Below are 20,032 nucleotides of genomic sequence, written 5' to 3' on the forward strand. Positions count from 1 at the left end.
TCTGGCAGGATGCAGGTACAGTAATAACTAGAAGTCCTGGCGGAAGCACGGGTGCTCATGTAACTGGCTGTGACTGGCAGGATGCAGGTACAGTAATAACTAGAAGTCCTGGCGGAAGCACGGGTGCTCATGTAACTGGCTGTGTCTGGCAGGATGCAAGTAGAGTAATAACTAGAAGTCCTGGCGGAAGCACGGGTGCTCATGTAACTGGCTGTGTCTGGCAGGATGCAAGTAGAGTAATAACTAGAAGTCGTGGCGGAAGCACGGGTGCTCATGTAACTGGCTGTGTCTGGCAGGATGCAAGTAGAGTAATAACTAGAAGTCCTGGCGGAAGCACGGGTGCTCGCATAAGCTGTGTGTGACAGGCCATGCGCCCCTCGTGTTGATTGGATTGGTGCGATGGGTTGGTGTTGGTGGCATGCTGTCGGGAAGAGCTATGGGGGCCTAGGAGGCCACTTAAAAGCCGTGCTGGCGGGGGTGACTGGAGAGAGGTGCTGGGTGTGAGCTAAGAAAGGCATCCTGCATGCCCAGGAGTGTGGAGCACAAAGCAGGATGAGAAAAACTGTCTTAGGTAAGGAGTGATATCCCACAGGTAGTAGCACTCAGTGCCCGGGAGCTGGGATATATCCTTGGCAGTCTTGATAGGAATTACTGGGTAGACTTGATGAACCTTTTAGCCCTTTCTGAGGTCAACTGCTATGTTACTGTGTGTGCCTTATCAGCTTTATACTGAGAATAACCCGGGGCTGGACAGGCAACAGAAGCACATGCCTTGGGTGCCAAATTCTGAAGGTGCCCAAAAACTGAGGATCCCCTTCTGCTTTCCAAGGAGAGGGGAAGGAGGGACCCCTTACCATAAGTCCTCTGCCTAGGGGTGCCATTATCTTAAATCCAGCCCTGGGGTAACCTCAGTATGAAGTTTCTTTTTGCAGTCTGAGTCCCTTAACTTTTATATGAATTGGCATCTCTTAGGGCACCCAGGTTAGGATTTCTAAGTGCACGCTAATTGCCCTGTGCTCTGCCAACCCCAGATTTGTTATGACTTTGCACCCTGTGATGCTACTGAGAGTGATCTGTGACATGGTTGGAAGATTCAGGGTGACCTGCCTGACTGTACATGGAGGCCTTCAGTGACTAATAATGCTGGGGAAGGGCAATACCACATGAACCATCCAACTGCGTTAATGACCCTTTCCCAGATGGAATTCATGGCCTTGGTTGTGGTCTGAGGATCGTGGAGACAGGTTTTTATTGTGAGAAATAAACGACTTTGCATAGGCAAGATTATAGATATAGATATTTCTAACCAAGGTGGCCACATAACTCCAGGTGGAGCCAGTCCTAGCTTTAACCCCGGTGCTCCCAGGGGCTTCTTTCAGTTTCTCTATAAAGAGCAGGTGCTTGGATGCCCTGGAGGTGAAACCTGGACTGGCTCAGCCTTTCCATCATGGCCTGGAGCTACATACATATGCGGGAAAGAGGGTCGCAGGGTTATCTAGTTCCTTTATCGCTTTGAAAATGGGGCAGGTGAGTTAGAAATCTTTCCTCTCTCTTCGCAGCTTGCCCTCCTGGATCGTATAAACTCTCTGCTCGGATGCCTCGCTGCTCTCTGTGCCCCGAGTTCAGTCACGCGCAGCTGGAAGCCTCGTTCGTTTGCCTCTGTAAGAGCGACTTCTACAGGTCTCCACTGGATTCGCCATCTGCGTCTTGCACCCGTAAGTGCTGAGTAATTCTGCGGCCTTTCTCTGGATGCTTCCAGTCTCTGGCTTTAGAGAACCGACGATAACGTTTTTTTTTCTGTGTAGAGTCCGGTTTATAATCTGCCTCGTTCAGCTACTCCTGTATGTTCCGGTGCAAAAGAACGAGTGACGATTAAAACAAACCAAATCCCCTAAGAAAATAAGAGGCTCCGGAAGCTGGGTCATTGCAGCCTCCATCAGGCACCCGCTTTCATAGCTGTCATGCCTGAATGTGAAAAACGAGAGCTGGTGACAGCGCTCGTAACTTCTGCTGCTCACCGGGAAAATTATTATTTATACTGAGACCCCGTACATATATTTTCCTTTTTAAAATAAATGCTGGTCGGTTGCTGGAAACATAATTAAAAATGGAAAGTAAAGAGCCGTGATAAGTAGAAATCCTGTGATGGAGAGGTCCCGCTCTTTACAGCCACGCATGCTTTCTGCGAGCCACGGTCACCAGCAACGAGCTCGTTGCCGCCAGCTCCACCCGATTCACCATGACAGAGTTAAGGGCCAGGGTTCGTGGAGGGAGATGGGCTTCTTATGCAGATGTTAAAAAGCAAACTATTGTGGTTAAGTAAGCCAGAGCAACTCTTCTAAGTGTGTATTTTGGCACCGAAGCATGGGTTGCACCTCATGATGGATTCACCGGGAATTCAGTGCAAACCAAAATGAGAACAGATTTCCATGAGTCAGAGGACTGGAGAAGTCCCGTGTGCCCACATATCAGGTTCAGTGACTGAGGTGCCTTCTGTCTTTCCCTTGGGCAAGCCATTTTATCTCCCATTGCCTCAGGCTCCCAGTTAGATCTGCTCTTTCTCAGGTAGGGATTTATCATGCCTGAATAATTATCCCCATTGTCCAGCGCCGTGGAAGCCTGGCAGTGCTATAGAAAATGTAGGCATTGTCCGCTGCAGGGCTGGTTTGTGTATATTTAAAGCTTAATTTGTTCTGTTAGGTGATATCTTGTTCTTTCTTCCTATGCAAAGGGTACATAAAGGTGATATTACAGATTTTGGGATTCATAGCTGAAAATTTACCAAAGACTTACTCTAGCGATAAAACTGCACCAGATCTAATCAGCAATTTTGTTACAGGCTCATGGGCTCTGCTCTGTGTCTTTCCATCTGTGTTTAATAAGGCTGCGTAGCCTCTGGCCCTTCACAGGGTTTCTCCTTTTATCTTCCTGTCAGGTCCACCCTCCGCCCCGAGAAATCTTGTGCACAGCGTGAAGCAGTCCACCCTGGTCCTCGAGTGGAGCGCCCCCGCAGACTCCGGGGGGCGCGACGACGTCACCTACAACGTCCTGTGCGACCGCTGCACCTTTGCCCTGCGGCAGTGCGAGGCGTGCGGCGGCAGCGTTGGCTTCGTGCCCCAGCAGCTGGGACTGGTGGACCGGACGGTCAGCGTGGTGAATCTGTTGCCCCATGTGAACTACACGATCCGGGTTGAAGCCGTGAACGGCGTGTCCGACTTCAGCGCTTTCTCCAGGCAGTACGTGGAAGTGAGCGTCTCCGCCAGCCTATCAGGTAGAGAGCGAGGCTTCTCGGCGCTGCGGCTGCCGTTTCCGCTCGTCGTAGGGGGGGGGACGTGGGGTTGCGTCCCGAGACGTGTCGTCGTATCGCCTGCGGGCCTCGTGTCTTTGCTTAGCCAGAGCCTAATTTCCAAAAGCTGTTTGCCCAGGTAAAATTACTCTCTGGAAGTTACCCAGCCTGCATGGGGGGAGTGAAGTGCACGCAGGGATGAAAAATGCATGAACTTTAACTGGGGGGGAAAAGTCTGTGGGATTAGAGGTGAGGGAGATGACAACACTGATAGTTCTGCCTTCTCAAAGCTACGCACGCTGGTTTTCGGGGGAGCAAATCTCTGCAGGCACATTTCCCCCCCTCCACGAGGCGATTTTTCAAAGGGAACGTAAAGGCAGACTTTCTCTTTGAAAACTGGTGAAAGTAGCCACGGTCATTGCAATAATCCGAGCAGTTTTTATTAAATTGCCTCCTGATTGGAGCTGCAAATTCTCGTATTTGCCCGTTGGGGGTGGGGGAGGCCATGAGACCCGGACTGGCTTAGCCTCTTCAGGTGCCGTGGAACCCGTTGGTACCAGTGTTTATAACTGATGGACTTGCACGGTGTTTAATAAGAAGAGCCAGCGTGAAGAGTCCCATCTGGACCTTGGCAGCGCACTGCAGAATGAAGACCCACTCCCTCCCCTTCCAGCGGTTATTGGAGCTGGTAACGTGGCGGGTGACTGAGTGTCTTGTTTTGTCAGATCACGGGATTGCGCGTGATTGGCGCCAGGAGAAAGAGCACTTGATCCACCTGCACGGAATATTTTTGCCAGGGAGAATGTGGACTTGATTACAGAACCTTTCCGATTTATTTTTTTAATTTTTTTTATAAGAGGCATTGAGTTATGCCAGGCTTAGCTAAGTGTTGTATGCATGGTGCCGTCCCCGTAATAATGCCCTGCTCAAGATGACAAAAATGCCCCTGGGCAGGCCCAGACAAGCTCACCACCGAGACTTCGTGCACCTGCCACGTTGGTAAATGTCTGGCAGTAGTTCTGTGGCTCTGAAGGCGCACGCTTTTTTTCGTTTGTTTAAATTCTGTTTTGCGAATCGAAGGCATACAGTTTTAATTGAGCAAACTGAATTGTCAGGGCTTTCAGAATGCAAGTGTTGGAGGCTTTGCGCGTGTCCCTCAGGGCTTGGCTGATTGATGAAGGCTCAGGAGCTTTTTCTTTGTACCCTCGGGAGTACATTGATGCTGCTGAAAAAAATGGATTGCTCCGGCCCTTTCTGCAAAGGGGAAGCTTCAGAAGAGACCTGTGTTTTCCACGGCTGACCCAACAGCACCGAATAGAAAGCTAACACTGGTCTCATTTGCTGCCCCCTCTGTGGTAGCCGCCGCAGCTGGGAGCGACATGGTGGAGGGGCTTCGTGGTCCTGCTGTTCAATCCACATGGGGGGGGGGGGGGGGGGGAGGGATGGAAGGGTTGGGGTGTATTTTCAAAGCTCAGTTGGAACTTGCACATGTAAAATCAGGACGTTCGGCAGCCTAAAAATCAGTGCGTAGCTTCGTTACACCCAGAAATTTATCTGCAAGAAGGAGAGTGTTCTGAGAGGTGTGTTATGGATTTACACACACACACACACACGTGCACAATGAGTTTTGGACAATTACATTTACACTTTCTTTTGCTTTAAAAAAAAAAACAAAACAAAACTTCCTTAGAGTTGAGGAGCTGACGTAACGTCACCTGATAAAGTCATCTTGTGATGGATTAATCCCGATGCTTGCGTTCTGTTGCAACTCAACTCATTGTCAGCTGGCACAGAAACCGGTCTGCAGCTGGAGTGCGAGACAGCGAGTAACGCCCGCAGCTCCGGAAGGCGGGCTTCTTTGGCAGAAAGCGCCACAGAACCTCTGCAGCGCTTCGTGAAATTTTGGGCAGGGATTGATGAGAAGCCGGACTACCCCAAAAGAGAGTTTCCAAAGAGATTACGCTGGGTTCTTCTGGGGTTAGAGAATGGTAGACGTCACCTAACCAAGTTACAACGTGCTAACCGTACCCTCGTTATTGGTCCCAGCTATCTGTCTCTAGCTATACCTACAATGGAAAATCATGCATATACCGTTCCCTGCCTATTGCCAGCAACTTGCATATAGCAATGAAAACATCTGCTGCCTTACACACCGTCCTTTTACAGATTGCATCTCCATATGGCTCCGTCTTGCACATAGCACAGCATGCGTAGGAAGGACCCATTTGGAACCAGCTCATAGGATCCTCTGTTTGAAAGCAGCTAACTTTCAGGGCTGTGCCTGGAATGCTTTGCACAAGCCTGGAGGTCGCAGTAAATTCACGAGTGTGCACATGGCTTTTGTTTTTTGTAGCTTCACACTTGTGCTTTTGGAAACTGTTCCTGCCGGAGTAAGCTGCGTTGAGAAGTAATCACTGCTGAAGCTGCCCCCTCTTTTTAATGCAGCGTTTAATCAGAACAGATGGACGAGCCTTGGAAAACAGATTAACAGCTGATCCTGCAGATGCCTTCGCATTCTTTAAGAAAATATTTGAAGGGGAAGTTAATTCATACCGCTTTTGTTTCATGCATTCATCCATATTCACAATGAAACTTCGGATTGGCAAACACGCCTGAGACATTCTGGGGTTTTTTTTAATGGACTTCTTGTTCTTGCTTTCACATTACAAAATTAGCACCTTATCTCATAAAGATTGGTTTTCCCCCTACCAGTATAGAAGGGGAGGCATCTTTTTCTGAGTGAGGCCCTTACAGCTTGTTAAAGTCTGACATGGACTTCTTTATTTTGTCTTAACTCGCGTGGGGGACATTTTCAAAGCCATCTCGCTGCTTTCAAAGCAAAACTTTGAAAACTCCCCCACCCCCGTCCCCTGCAGAGCAGCTAAATCTGTCTGCCTGTCCATTGCAACTGTGCGCATTCCCAGGGCGAGGTTAGCCCAGAGCAGTAACTTAGCCTGCATTTTGGCTCCTTATGGCCTGGATTTTCTAAGGTCGCAGACCTTAGAAAATCCAGCGCTAATGGGGCGAAGCGGGGGGGGGGGGGGGCGGGCCTGCAAAACCGGCAGCAATCACACCTCCGCGGTGCGATCGCTGCCGGCTTTCACACCCAATAGCGCCATCGTAAAAGGTGATGCTGTTGGACGCGAAACTGGTGGCGAAAAGGGCCCTTACCTTTTCACCGTCAGCGACGTCTTCGCGGCGTCCGCCCTGGTGCCGCCCCGACCTAGGTATCACACGTGATCCCTTTTGAAAATGAGCCCCTATGTGTGGTAATTTTATGTTTCATTTTTTTGAGATCTGCATGATGTTATGAAGAAGAGAGAGAAGAAAAACATGGAATAAATAAGTGAATCCAGCTAACTCCAGGCGCAGGAAACACTGGTATAAAGTTAGCTGGCTGGGTTTGGACCCCTGCGACCTCAGCCGCCATCGGCATCCCTGAGCATCCTCGGCTCATCTCCACCCACTCCACACCTGCCACTCATCCTCCTTTTTTTATTCTGATCCCTGATACTGAAATAACCCCTAGCCCGAATTTGTAGCTGGTGGCTTTCCCAGGTACAGCTGAATATTAGATGACACCTAGCAGGACAGAATTTGGCTGGCGAGGTCAGACTTGTAGCTACAGCCGAAAATCTACTGCATGGCATCTGCCATCAGACCTTTTGTATGGCGGCTGTAAAGAGCGCAGTGGCACTCCCATTCAGGCCGATACAGAACGGTGCCGTTTAGTAACCGTTTGGATGCGCGCTTTCCACGCGCTCCTATTACCCCTTATACTGTAAGGGGTAATAGCGCGTGGAAAACGGGCAGCCAACCCCCCCAAAAACTAACAGTGCTCATCACACACAAATGCATGTTGATGAGCCTATTAGTTCTTACCCCAGAATACTGAAAATAAAATGCGCGGCCAAGCTTTTCTGTACACCCTCCAACTTAATATCATAGCCATATTAAGTCGGAGGTACCAAAAATACAAAAAGTAAAATACAAAAAAAAAAAAAAGAAATCTGCCCGCTGGTCAGTGGGGTCGAAAATGAACGCTCAGTTTTGCCGGCGTCCGTTTTCCGAACTCATGGCTGCCAGCGGGTTCGAAAACCGACAACAGTAAAATTAAGAGTTGGTTGTTGGACCCCCTGACAGCCACCGCTTCCTCTAATAAGGAGGCGCTCGGGATGCGCTAGTGTTCCTAGTGCCTCCTTTTTAGCGTGTGGCCTAATTTGAATACAAAATTGCTCGCCCAGGAGAGGTGCCTTGGTGCTGTGTCGGCCTGATTGTAAGCTTGTTGTTTTTGAGAAGGATAAATCATGGATGAGAACAGTTTGGCCACCAATCCTCGGAATCCTCTTTATACCAGCCACTCCTGACTCCTCCCCCCAAAGGAAAACCTGTTTCTTTTTGAAAAGCAATCACGTTCAGAAACACAGAATAAGCAGGACCGTGACTGTTCTTTCTCAACACATATACAGACTAACAGAGTAGACCTTGACAAATGAGGGCCATTTAGCCCATCTAGGCTGCCTGGTTGCCTCTGCCTGTACTGCTCTAGCTGAGGGAATCTCCAAGGCATTAGCTGTGCAAGCTTGAACACATTCACTGTTATAACTCTATTTCCCTTCCTTGCTCTTAGTGCAGTGACGTGAGAGTAAGGGAGTATCCACCAGCTCTCCGCTATTTTTTATGGTAGCTCTTTTGTTTTAAGTCAAATCTTCATCAGGATTACCTTATGCATCCCATGGCTGGGCACTCATACAGTGAGATTCCAGCTGTTTTCCTGGTGATGTGGGTCGCCAAAATCCCGATGAAGGGTTGATGTCAAAACGTTGACTTGTAATCAGATAGTTGAAGGTCTTGTCCTGTGCGTGGGTAAGTTTCCACAGACCGAACGGAGGCATTCCCAGAGGCAGAGTTGGGGAAGTGTTTGGACTTAGGTGTATACTTTTGGATTTTCAAAAGTTATACACATAAATTCTCCCCCCCCCCCCTCACACAAATTACCAAGCAAAATAAATTATGTGTGAGTAGTTTTGGTGGGGACATTTTTGAACATGAACATACAAACGTAATTTCACTTTGAAAGTTGGTGTAACTTATGCGCAAATTTGCCAACGTTCTTATGCGGGCTGTTGCAGAATTATCCCCTATAGTGAATGCACAGAAAAAAAAAATACAGTCGCAGAGAGCAAAGTTAACTCTTCCTCCCTCTTTCCAAACCCGACCTCAAAGCAAAGCTCTCTTACTTTTCTCACTCTGTTTTTTTAAACCGATGAACAGGCTTGGTCCCAGGTCAACAGAGTTGGTGGTAGGAATGTGGATCTTACTCCTCTTCCTGGCCATGTTTTTCTGTCCTTTAGTGAGTAATGTAACAGGCAGGCTGCAGATTGGTTTTCTCATTTGGGCCCAGTAGGAGGCACACAAGCCAGTATGAGAGTGGGGGCGGGATTTGCCCTTCCTGGATTCCACCTTGCACATGGCCAATGATGGATTCACTCACTTTGTTTTTTCTTGGAGCTTTTTAAAATATGTTGAACATCTGTCTTTGTATCCTTTGACTGTTGTGCCTGTGCTGTGCAGTCCATCTGCTGCATGGTTAGAACAATTGGGAGAATGTTTGTTTTCTATCGTGTGATATCACTTCCTGTCTCTCTCAGAGCTTCCTGTCTAAGTTTGACTGCCTCATGCTTTGCCAGGTAAGCAAGTGACTAGACTGCAACTGACTTGCATTACCTTGCTGTTTTATTTGCCCATTTAGACATTCCTGGGGTGGGGTTTGCTCTGGATGCTGCAAGGATATCATTAATTTGCATAAAAGTCCATTTGGTTTCCAAGGTTAGAGAAGACAAATGATTTTCAGGCAGATTGATAAAGGAATACATAAGCAATTAAATTTTAAAAGATTAAAATTTTCATGCTCTTGGAAAATCATTTTTCATTCATTGGAGCTTTTCCCTTGTGTAGTAATTAATTCCATTAGCAGTGGTATCCCTTTTTTCAGTTATCTTGCCACAGATACATCGACTGTTTGAAACTCTTGCCATACAGGGCATCGAAACAGCCTGTAGAGAAAAGTCTGGCAGAACAGTGCTGTCTGTTCTTGGCTGTCTTCTCTGGTGTTTGCACAGATCCCTCAAGCCGTCTGCTTACTGGCTTTAGTCACATTCAGTATTCTATTTTATTTTTATATGTATATGTAGATTTAAAAAAATCACCCAAAATGGTAATAATGCAAAACAATAAAGAAACCCCCTCACAAGAGACAGAGATTTGAGCATGCTACCATTTAAGTGAACTGTAGCAGAGAAAAATAAAAAGGAGGACAATGCAACTATTGTAACTTCAGCCACCAGCCCAGGAAATTGAAAAGATCATCAGATTCCTTACTGTGAAAGTACTTAAATGACCACTGAATAGTTGAGGCACAGATTCAGCTTAGGGGATTCGCATGTCACAGCCCCTGAACTTCTGGTGGTTTCTTTTGTAGGAAATATTACTAAAAGTCAAACGGATTCAACCTCCTAAATTACAGAACCATGACTGGGAAAGGGATTGTGAGAGAAATGCACTGGAAAACAGTCCTAGGAAGCAAACAGATTTTCACCCTGACTGACAAGGGTATTCAGACACATGGGTATGAAATTCCCAGACAACAGAGGATGGCCAGGTAGGATAGAGGGGTGTGCACATGGTCTCTCTCCATGGTCCTGCCTGGGTCTTGGCCTTTTGGCTGAGACAACAGATATAGCAAAAGCCAAGCTGAGAGAAGGTGACTTATCCAGGCTGGATAATAGCACAAGACTGGCCATGAGCTTTGCGGAGCTAAAATCACTGAAAGCGGAGACTGTGGAGGGCCAGAACCACTGAATGCTAAAACAGCCATGAGCCTAGTAGAACTGTAAACCCAAGCCAGGGAAAAAAAACTTCCTACTGAGGGAGGAGAACTGAAGGACAGCAGCATGCCTGGAGGTTGAGTGGTCTCCCTTGAGCAAGGGGACCCCAGCGGCAGTCCAGGAGGCAGAGTCAGGTTCCCCAGGAGGGCATGGACCCCAGCGGCAGAATGGGAGGAGGAATTGGGTCTCCCAGGAGGGCATGGACCCCAGCAGTAGTCTGATAGGTGGCATCAAGTCCCCCAGGAGGGTGTGGACCCCAGCAACAGACCAGGAGGTGGAGTTGGGTCCCCCAGGAGGGCGTGGACCCCAGTGTTGGCATGGACCTTTCAGCAGAGTGGAAGGAGATGATTTAGATACAGTGGACCTCCCCAGGCCACCAGCCTGTTGCATCTTTTCACATTGGTGAGACTTGGGATAAAGGGGGGGGGGGATAATAATAATAATACTTGAGTAAGCGGGAATGCAAGAGGTCCCTTCAGTTCTATTTGGGGGTATATTGTGGGGGGTAACAACCCCAACTTGCCAAATATTAAATGTTCTTGCTATGTTGTAGAAATGTATATAGTTGTGTAGACTGAGACTACTAACCACGAGTAGAGAAGTGAGCTGCTTGACCTCCTATTGGCAATGTGCATAGTCATGTAGAAATGTATATACCTATATAGTCTAATAATCCTTATATATATGTGTACATACCGCCAGCCTTGTTCACAGTCCCATTTGTTTTCCCGGGGTGAAGGGAGGGAAATCCCATCCACTAACACCTTCTTCCCCAGGTGGAGGCACCAGGCACCAAGAACGTGAGGACCACCTGAGTCAGCCCCAGGGGGGCCTCCTGCCAGGTCAGTCCCGAACCCATGAACGCCCCATGAGGTAAGCAGTCAAGGAGGCATTACAGTAATTAAAATAACATTAAAAATCAATCAATCAGAAAATGCAACATAAAACGGACACCTTATTCAAGGCCATAGCACAGATTTAGGAAGCACCAAATCAGAGACATCCTCAAAGGGATTCTAAGAGTCGAAAGCTGTGGTAGGGCAGTGTGACACGGACCATGAGCTGGGGATTGGAGGACTCGGCCGTGCCTTTTAGAACTGTTAGAAACTACTGGAATCTTTCCTCAGGCCTCTGCGGTCCTGGTAGTTCATGCATTACATCTGGTTTTTTCCATTTTGTACAGTAGGAATGCGGCTGCTGTAGATCTGCCCTTAGAAACAACTGGAGCTGCTTCCTACTGCCTTCCAGCGTTGGTAGCTGACGCCGAGCATGCTAGGCTCAGGGTCACATTCCTCCGAGTAAAGGCCGTGAATAGCTTCTGCCAAATAATTGCAAGGCACGCATTAGCACTGCAGCGCGGATGGCTGTGTTGGGAATATTCCAGCCTTGGCGACCTTTCTGGCATCCCCCCTCTTCCTCCGCGCGGTGAGGAAGGGCGTCTGGACACACTCTGAGGCCTCTTGGAGCTGGGGGAGTTCAGATCATAAGCGCTGCGAATCGAGCATGGTTAATGAACTGTCAGTTCCAATTATTTTTCAGGAGTCTTGATACTTGGGAGGTAAACTAGCTCTCTGACCCACATTAAAGTGGTGTCTAAGATTGCTCTGCAAAACCGTCCCATGCCATAAAGGAAAATGTCATAGTGGCATATGGCTCGCTCCCGTGTAACGTTTATTGGAGCTTCCTCGGCATCTCCCAGGCACATTCTTTTTTCAAGATCTGTCACTCAATCACGGAAGCATAAACAATCAGGTTTTTGCACTAGATGAAGTCCTTAAGATGAACTTGGAGACACTAATATTTAAGGTGCTTAGAATTGATTAGAATTCAAGGCCCAGTTACGCCAGCGCCTGCTCTGTACAGGTTTCCGCAGCGCATGGTGAACGTGCTCACAAGTCTGCCCTGTCATTTGTAGTCCCCATCCCATCGGTGCCTCTAAATATGAATTCCCACTAATGGGAATATGACCCTCCCTCCCCCCCCCCCCCGAGAGCGCTTTTTAAAATGTAAGAGATAGTTAAATGTAATAAGGTACCGTTGATGTCCTGGATAGTTTTAGTGGTGATGATAGTTTGCTTTTGAAGGGATTCATCTTTTCTTTTCAAAATAAAATTCCATGAGGTCCTTCATAGCCAATGAAAGTGAACCCTATCCTATGGCTATAAATGTTATATCGTGCTGTATCATCACTCGGTCCCCTTGGAGACGTAGAAGGGCCCGGAGGACTGAGCTCTTCACCGCCTGCTGCTGGAATGTGGCAAATTGGACTACAGTCCTGTAGGAGGGGGCATGATGCATCACCATTGGGCACCCTTTGCTTGGCAGGTTTGCCCATGGCATTAAGAGATTCTGTCATGCATGGTGCAGACTGGGCTCCCTTTTTCAGTCCAGCACAATCCTTGACCCCTGACTAGTTCTTGTACAGTCGGCCTTTCTGTGCAGCTTTGGTTCTCTTTGGATCATGGAGGAAAAATGAATGACACGCCTGCACCAGCGATTCTCAGCCTGGTGCCGCCCAGAGAGCGACGTCAGCCGTCAGCCACCTGTGAAAGCCTTCCCTCGCCTCTTTAGCTTTTCCAAAGTTGAACCTGGTCACGGAGAGCAGGCCCCTGTGAGCCTGAGGGAAAAGATTGCAAGGTGAATAATTCACGTGGGCCAAACTAGCGGACAGTTCAAGCCTGGCTTTGCATAGACCTCCCCAGCTCACCTTGAGAACAAATAGATGAGAAGAAGGCACATTAAAGCAGCAATGGTCGCTGCTCTCACAAAAACCTCCTGTGTTTGATTCGCAGGACGTGCGCTGGGCTGTTGGGTGGCCCGGCAGATGTGCAGCCGCTGTCTTCCCTCGTCAGCACGTCTGTCTGCCCCGTTGCCTGCTTACCTTCTCTTGTTTCCTGACTGCGCTGTTTCTCTCAGGCTTTTTCTCTTATCGCGCTGTCGGACGGCTTCTTTGTCGCAGAGGGAGAGTGGGTCTGAGGCCTGAGATTTTGGAACTGTACAGGATTTGGCTCTTATGTCACAGTCAAATGGAAAAACAGGAACTTTCCTGTGAAGAGAGACTGCACATGCCAAGACCAGCAGGACTGGCGCCTACTGCCGTCCCTCCTGACCGGGAGGGGGGGGGGGGGGGGTAACGTGGAGGGCAAAATGCCTTTATTTTTAGGATGCATGAGTCTTATTCAGCAAAAAAAAAACAAAAACCCAAAAAACAAAAAATCACCATCACCTCTCCATGGAAGGCAATATCCAAGGAGCTTGAAATCCAGGCAAGGTGCCCGGTGGAAGAAACAAGAGGGTTACATTAAAATAAAGGAGGTTTGGTGGAATTTAATTGAGTCAAAAGATGACTTTAGGGAATGGTCTCCGTCTTCTGAGAAGTCCTTACGTGTGTACAACTAACATAATCCCTTCGTGCTCTCATCGGTTATCCAAGAAAAAAACACCGGAGAAACTCGTTAACAGTGCTGAGCTGATTTAACGCACGCACACACAGAAACCACGGCAAAATCAATTTCTATCCTGCAAGGTCAGGGTGCGCTGTGTATTGTTTTCACAACAATTCCAACCACGCAGTTCTGGATGCCGAGGAAACGGTGAAGTGGGGGCGAAACGTCCCCCTATGGCCCTCTTCCTTGGAAGACTCACTCAAGGTTTAATTGAACAGTTCTGCACTGTGTCTGCAGTCCGGTCCGCAGGAGGCAAAGTGAATGCTTGGGTTTTCTTCCTAATCTGCGAGCTGCGTGGTGCGTTTGTAAAAGGCGGGAGGCGGCCGCTGCCTGCGGGAGGGATGCGGCTTTGCGCGCGTCACTCTGCAGTATAATAGACTGCCACCTATTCTGCTCTCTGCTGCAGACTTAATTTACTGCGCTGAGATTCGCAAATCCTCTTATTAAATCTGTTGCAGATTCATAACACATCCCCTGGGCTCCAGCTCAATAAATTGCGGTTTTAACTTCTGTGTGGGTCTGGTTTAAGGATAATTAGAATCAGCTATTATGCGGTGTGTGAAGTGAACATTAATTTATAGCTTCCCATGAATTATTCAGGGGGTATGCACACAAGGTATGTAGACAAGTGAAAATTAATTTACTGTGTGAGTGAAAGTTTTTTTTTTTCCTTTCTTTAAAGGTCATATATATGATTTCACGGCCATTGCTTTTATTTTGGTTTTTTTTGGGTTGTTTTTTTTGAGGGAGGGGATGGTTGCATGAAAGTCCGGGCAGAAGACGTAGCTATGGTCAGTGAGAGAGGGGTAAGGTGGGGTTGATCCCAGTACCTTGTCTCTGACAATGGCCAGGCTGGGTATTTGGAAGTACCCGATAGACCCCCGGATGGGAAATGCCTTTCCGTGATGTTCCCTCCCAGAAGCGGGAGGTGGGGGTCACAGCTAAGGTTATCCGGCTAAAGTATGCTGAATGGACCGAGAAACTTCTCCAAACCTTTTTCTAAACTTGGCTAAATTATGAGCCATGAGCAGAGTCTTAGGTTGTCTGTAAAAGGGTGTGAAGATCTCAAACATAGACTGCTTGTCTAAAACTGAAAAGATAGAGGGGAGCTGGGTAAGAAAATCTTTATTCCATGAGGTCAGAAAGAATATAAATGTGAAAAGTCGCCAAATGAAGACGCTTTGTCACTCGCTGATCATAAGATGCAATAACGTGCATTCCCTTATCCTCTCGGACAAACAGCTGGGAGGCAGAGTATATGGGAAAGGTTAGCAGTAGCGTGGAGCTGTGTGCAGGCCCGGGGAAGGGCTCGTGTCTGCAGTCGCCCAGTCGGAGCCAGAGGCAGCAGCTGAGCGAGTGACTGAATGTGCCTCATCCCATCTCTGTGTGCACCCGCCAAGACGCACCGTTTCTCTTAGCAGATGGTAAAAGGTGCTGGAAATTGAGGATTTAAGCAATGCCTTTTTTTTTTTCCTGTACCAGTACTGCTATTTTAACATTTTCTGCCAAGTTAACTGCAACTATTGAGGTCTCTCTCGCTCTGGAGAAGACCTTTAGTGTTGCCTGTGTAACCATTCTCCAGGGGTATCTGAGCACACCAATGCTGCATTACTTCCCCCCAAAATTGTGCAGTTGCTTGCCATGAACTTTGCAGTACCTTTATGGGAAGAATTTTCAACTATTTTGGCCAAACTATTTTTGCACAAACCCTCTTGGAAAGGTTTTTGCACAGAGCAGTGATTTTATGGAAATATTGTAAAATGTATTATTGCTGGTGGAGGAGCAGTGCATCTTATGATCCAGACTGCTTGCTTTCCAGTCTTAAACCCTGGCTTTTCCAGAACTTGGCCTTCTGGATTTTAACCATATTCACTTTACTGAAGACCTTTCCTGTCTTGATCAGACTGTAAGCTCCATCAAGCGGGGACTGCCTCCTGTACAGCTGCACAGTGCGGTGTGGGGCTAGTAATGTTTCTAAAGTGGCAAAGGTGCGGGAACTGATTGACGAAAAGGCAAACTATCTTTCACTGAGGACCTAGCACCTATAGTGTTTGTGACTTTGGGACTGAAGAGTGTGGGACAGAAAGTGCCCTGAGATGAATGCCAAACACTGATTGGCTGGCGGGAAGATGGTTCTCGGATATTAACGGCTGCCTGAAAGAACTGACCCAAGGTCATTAACAAACAGCAAATTAATGACCCAGAGATCGTTATTACTAGAGAGAAACCTGGTAATTGGGTTATAAATTTCACTGACTTCATAGACTTCCATAGTGTGGTGATGTGTGCAGCTTTCATTGGCTTTTGATTGACAAGTGGCTTTAAAGCCACAGTAATTCCACACAATACTGAAAACAAGAAAAGCCATATTCATATTTTGACTGTGCTTTGTTTTTTATTTTGATTGCTGAGGCAAAGTATGTGCGTTGAGAAGTTTTTATTTTCAGTGTTTCATATTTCAGATATGCTAATTGCAATTGACATAAATGGTGGGGGTGGGTAGGGTTAGCTGCTATACCTGTCTGCGCCTGAAATATGTCCTATCACTACCCTGAACATTAAAGAAGGGAAACTTAAAAATAAGACCAGGAAAAGGAGATAGCCCAAAATGACCCTTGGCTAGGACTATTGTGTTAAGTTCAGTGTTCACTGCATTTGAGTGTGAACCAATGGAAAACGAGCTTTACTGCTGCAGACACTTCCTGCTTTCAAAACCCGAGGGACACCTGAAGGGGACCGAGGAATTCCAGCCACCTTTGTGTTTCTCATGCATCTGTGCTGAAGGATAGAGAAGCTGATTTCTACTAAAGCTGCTGGCAGATTCCTTCTTTTCCTTCTTGCTAGCTGAGGGAAAGAGGGAAACTTGACTATGTCTTCTCTGAGGTCTCTAAAATGCCTTTTTTTTTGCTAAGGAGGAGAACTAATGCAGATGGGCATGCTCCAGTTGCTCCAGCAGGTCTGCATTAATTGCAGAAATGAAGAAGAGAAATCAGTTGCGACTAATCCAACCTTCCTTTCATCGATAGATCAGGTACAGGATGCGTGGGTTATTATGAATCCAAACGCTTGTCTGAATGAGTCTTGAGGGTGCCCAATGTACTTCTACCAATGATTTGGCTACTCTTTGAGAAAAGTAGCAATTTCTTAACCTCTGGCAATACATGTAGAGCTTCCTGCTTGCCTTCTGGCAAGATGGAAGTGGTGCCCTTGCTTTCTGCTCTCCTCCCCATCTAGTAGCTAAGCTCCGGTCTTTATTGCTTTGCTTACCGCTGCAGTTTGCTGTGGGAATTGTTGGCTGCGTGGGTGGGGGTGATTTTTTGCCACCGGCTCCTTTTCAAGCTTGGATCTTGGAAAACCATTTCACCAGAAGAGCCCCCCGCAAGGGGGCTCTGCCTACTAGTAAGAGCGTCAAAAGGTTCACGTCCCTGCAGGGGATGGAGAAATATCTCTGAAAGCCTGCAGGAAGACTTCGGCAAAATGAAACCCAAAAGATGAATGTATCACATCTATGGCATTTTTTTGTACTTCTCCCGTGCTCTTTCATCCACAAAAAAATCTTGCAAATCTAGAGCACCATTTAATGTTGCTGAATGCAGGTGATGATCTCTCTGTTTCAAAGGCATATAAAGGATTTTTGGGAAGGAAAAAATACTCCATCTGTTGAATGCTTTTTAGCCTTGAAGTTAAACCTGAAATATTGAATAATTAAACTGTGTTCCAAAGTAAAGAAGATGGACCCAAAGGGTTTGAAACCAGCTTTAGATTATGTAATTAAGAAGAGACAATGCACTGGCAATGAATAAAAGATTTCATTTCATTTTAATGTGTGCACAATTTTGATTAAAAACAATCCCCTCCTCCCTCCCCCCCATTTAACATAATTAGCATATTTAATGCTCTCTTTGGGTTGCCAGAAGTCTAAAAAAGTAAAGCATGTTTTGTTTTGGGTTTTTTTAATGGAGCACATTATGCCATTGGACACAAAATAAGCCCATTTTGGTTTTCCAGTTCAGTATTCTACATCGTGTCTTTCCCTTCGCTCCCACCCCTCCCTCCACCTTTCCATCAGCAGAGCTAAAGGTCGAGGGCTGAGTCAGAAGCATGAGCAGTGTCCTGAAGCTCTATAATAACGATGTCTGTCCATCTGCACTCTCTCTCCCCTCTCCTCTTGGCTGCCAGAGGCAATAGGCAGGGTAAAAAAAAAAAAAAGTTTAAATAAACAAATATGTAACTTTTGAAACAGTCATTCAATTTCATTCAGTTTTGTGCTGCAGATAGAGCATCCAGTGACCCTCCCCCCGGCTCACACTTTTCACATGCCCTCCCCCTTTTTTTTTTTTTACTTTTTGTAGGGAAATGGGGGTTAGTTCAGTTGAGCTGAGTTGGAAGCATTGAGGTCCAAGCACCTTGTGATGTCACTGAGCAATTTGAAAGCTATTCTGCCGCTTGTTAGCATTCAGCACTTTGGACAGCTGCCCTGCCAACGCTTGACTGATCAGGAGTCAGGACAATGTGCAAATAGTAGGAGACTGGCCTTCCTGGAATGATTGGGTGTCTCCTAGGGAGATGCTATGTGCCAAAGAAAGTCCTCAGCCACCGAAATCTCAGATCAGCTTTGCTACGTGCACCGGATCCTCCAGCTCACGTGCTGCGGTAGGCTGCAGAAACCAGACGGCTTTTTTAACTTGGAGACAACGGCGTTTACATTTCAGCACATTTCCTCAGCTCTGACGTAGCCCGGTATTGCTGGTCTCTTCCACAAAAGACAGTTGGAAAGACAGGACGTGATTAAGCGTACGTTGCCAACCTTAGGGTGTGAAAAAAAAATGAGATTTTGAAGCAAATAACCTGCCAGCAGAGAAAGCTAAGCAAGTCATGTGTGAAAATAGCACAGAAGCTTCGAGGGACGAGGTCAGTGGTGGCAAAGGGAAGCTTTAGCAAGGGCAATCTGTTCCAGTGAACATCTCACTCAGACCCTCCATGCTAAGCGAGAACTATCATCGGTTTAACGACAGTGCCACTGGATCAAATATGCCCTTGATCACAGTATCAACATCAACAGGGATTCTGCAGAAGGCTGCTTACCTGACAAAAGGCAAGTCGGAACCATCTGATCCAGTGGATCAGAAAACAAAGAACCAGTTTGTGACCTCCTAAGCCTTTCTGTGTGGTACAGTGCACGTCAAAGGTGGTGGGAGTGTTGAACATTGAATGAGTGCTTACACAGCCCTTGTCCATCTGTAGAGCTCCATGGCAAGGAAAGGGTGTTTTGTTCAGCTTTCACCCTTTAGCAACTGTACTGAGCGAGACCAACTATTTGCACGCTTAAGAAATCCAGTAAAATCCAGGTGGGGGGTGGAACCTTTGGTTGGCCAGGGTCCTCCGGGGACCCGGGGTTCACCCAGTGGGTGTGGCTTTAAGTGTGCTGCCTCTGGGGCATCCCTGGCCTTGGGGAGTGGCGCTCTGGCCTGAGAATCGAGCTCCAGTCCTCGACAGGGCAGTGCACAGCACTGGTCCAAAAAGTACTAATTTTATATCTTACGTTTAGTCCGAGGAGTGTGTATGTGCTTTTTTAAAATCTGTACTAGTTTTAGGTTTGCAAGCTGTAAAAATATAGGCCAAAGGGACTTGTTAGAAACTAGAATACAGTCAGCATGAATAATTCATGGGCTTTGGGGTTGTTTTTTTCTTGCAGCTGAGATTAATGAGCTAAGTAATAAACACTGAATTTCACAGCAGTTTAGGTTTACTTCCTAGGGGGTAGAAACCTCCAGAAATGCGAGTCCTTGGGGGCTTTTGGTGGATGTTGTGTACGTGGCCGGATGCTTCTAATTTTAGAGGAGGACAAGGTACACCGAAGCAGAGAACTTCTTCTCTTTTTATTTTGACAGAGCTCAGGCCGTCCCATGCGAAGGGTGATGCGGCACCTTTGTTGCTGTAAGTCACAGGACCTGCAGAATTGCCTCGTTGCCAGGACAGGTGGGCTCTGGGTGTGGTCTGTGTGTGACCCTGTGCTGGGCTGCTGAGACTGGAAGGCTTCCTGCTCTGTTGCCCATACGGCTGAACCCTGTTCTTCCCTCTGGGGGAGGCAGCAGCGACTGAATGAATCTTCCATAACTTGTGCCGGTGACAGCAGGAGGCCTGGGGAGCGAGGACAACCAAGGCCCGCCCCAGGACTCTCGCTTGAAATGTTTTGTTTTTCTTTCATTTATGGAGGAAAAAAGTTGTTTAGCTGTGATAACTTTCAAAGGGGACTTCTCTGAGCAAGGTCGTGCTCTACCTTCAGAAATGGCCTTTTAGAAAGTCGCCCGACCGCTATGCGTATAAAATTACGCACCCTCGCGCCGTGCGAATGTACTTTTACACACACAGGGGGAGAGGTGTGTCAGGGAGTGGCTGGCTCTTAAGCGGGG

The 20,032-nt window shown here is 47.4% G+C and overlaps 1 protein-coding gene across 1 annotated transcript in view; it reads left to right on the plus strand.

The window, feature by feature from the left end:
* The window catches only part of EPHA10 (EPH receptor A10), a 164,847-nt gene that overhangs the window by 95,653 nt on the left and 49,162 nt on the right, over nucleotides 1–20,032 (plus strand). Inside the window, exons 4-5 of the mRNA XM_029570904.1 lie at nucleotides 1,560–1,715; nucleotides 2,936–3,271. Coding sequence (XP_029426764.1) covers nucleotides 1,560–1,715; nucleotides 2,936–3,271 — 492 coding nt within the window. The remainder of the gene's footprint in view (nucleotides 1–1,559; nucleotides 1,716–2,935; nucleotides 3,272–20,032) is intronic.

Source organism: Rhinatrema bivittatum, chromosome 11 (assembly GCF_901001135.1).
Source record: "Rhinatrema bivittatum chromosome 11, aRhiBiv1.1, whole genome shotgun sequence".
Taxonomy (NCBI): domain Eukaryota; kingdom Metazoa; phylum Chordata; class Amphibia; order Gymnophiona; family Rhinatrematidae; genus Rhinatrema; species Rhinatrema bivittatum.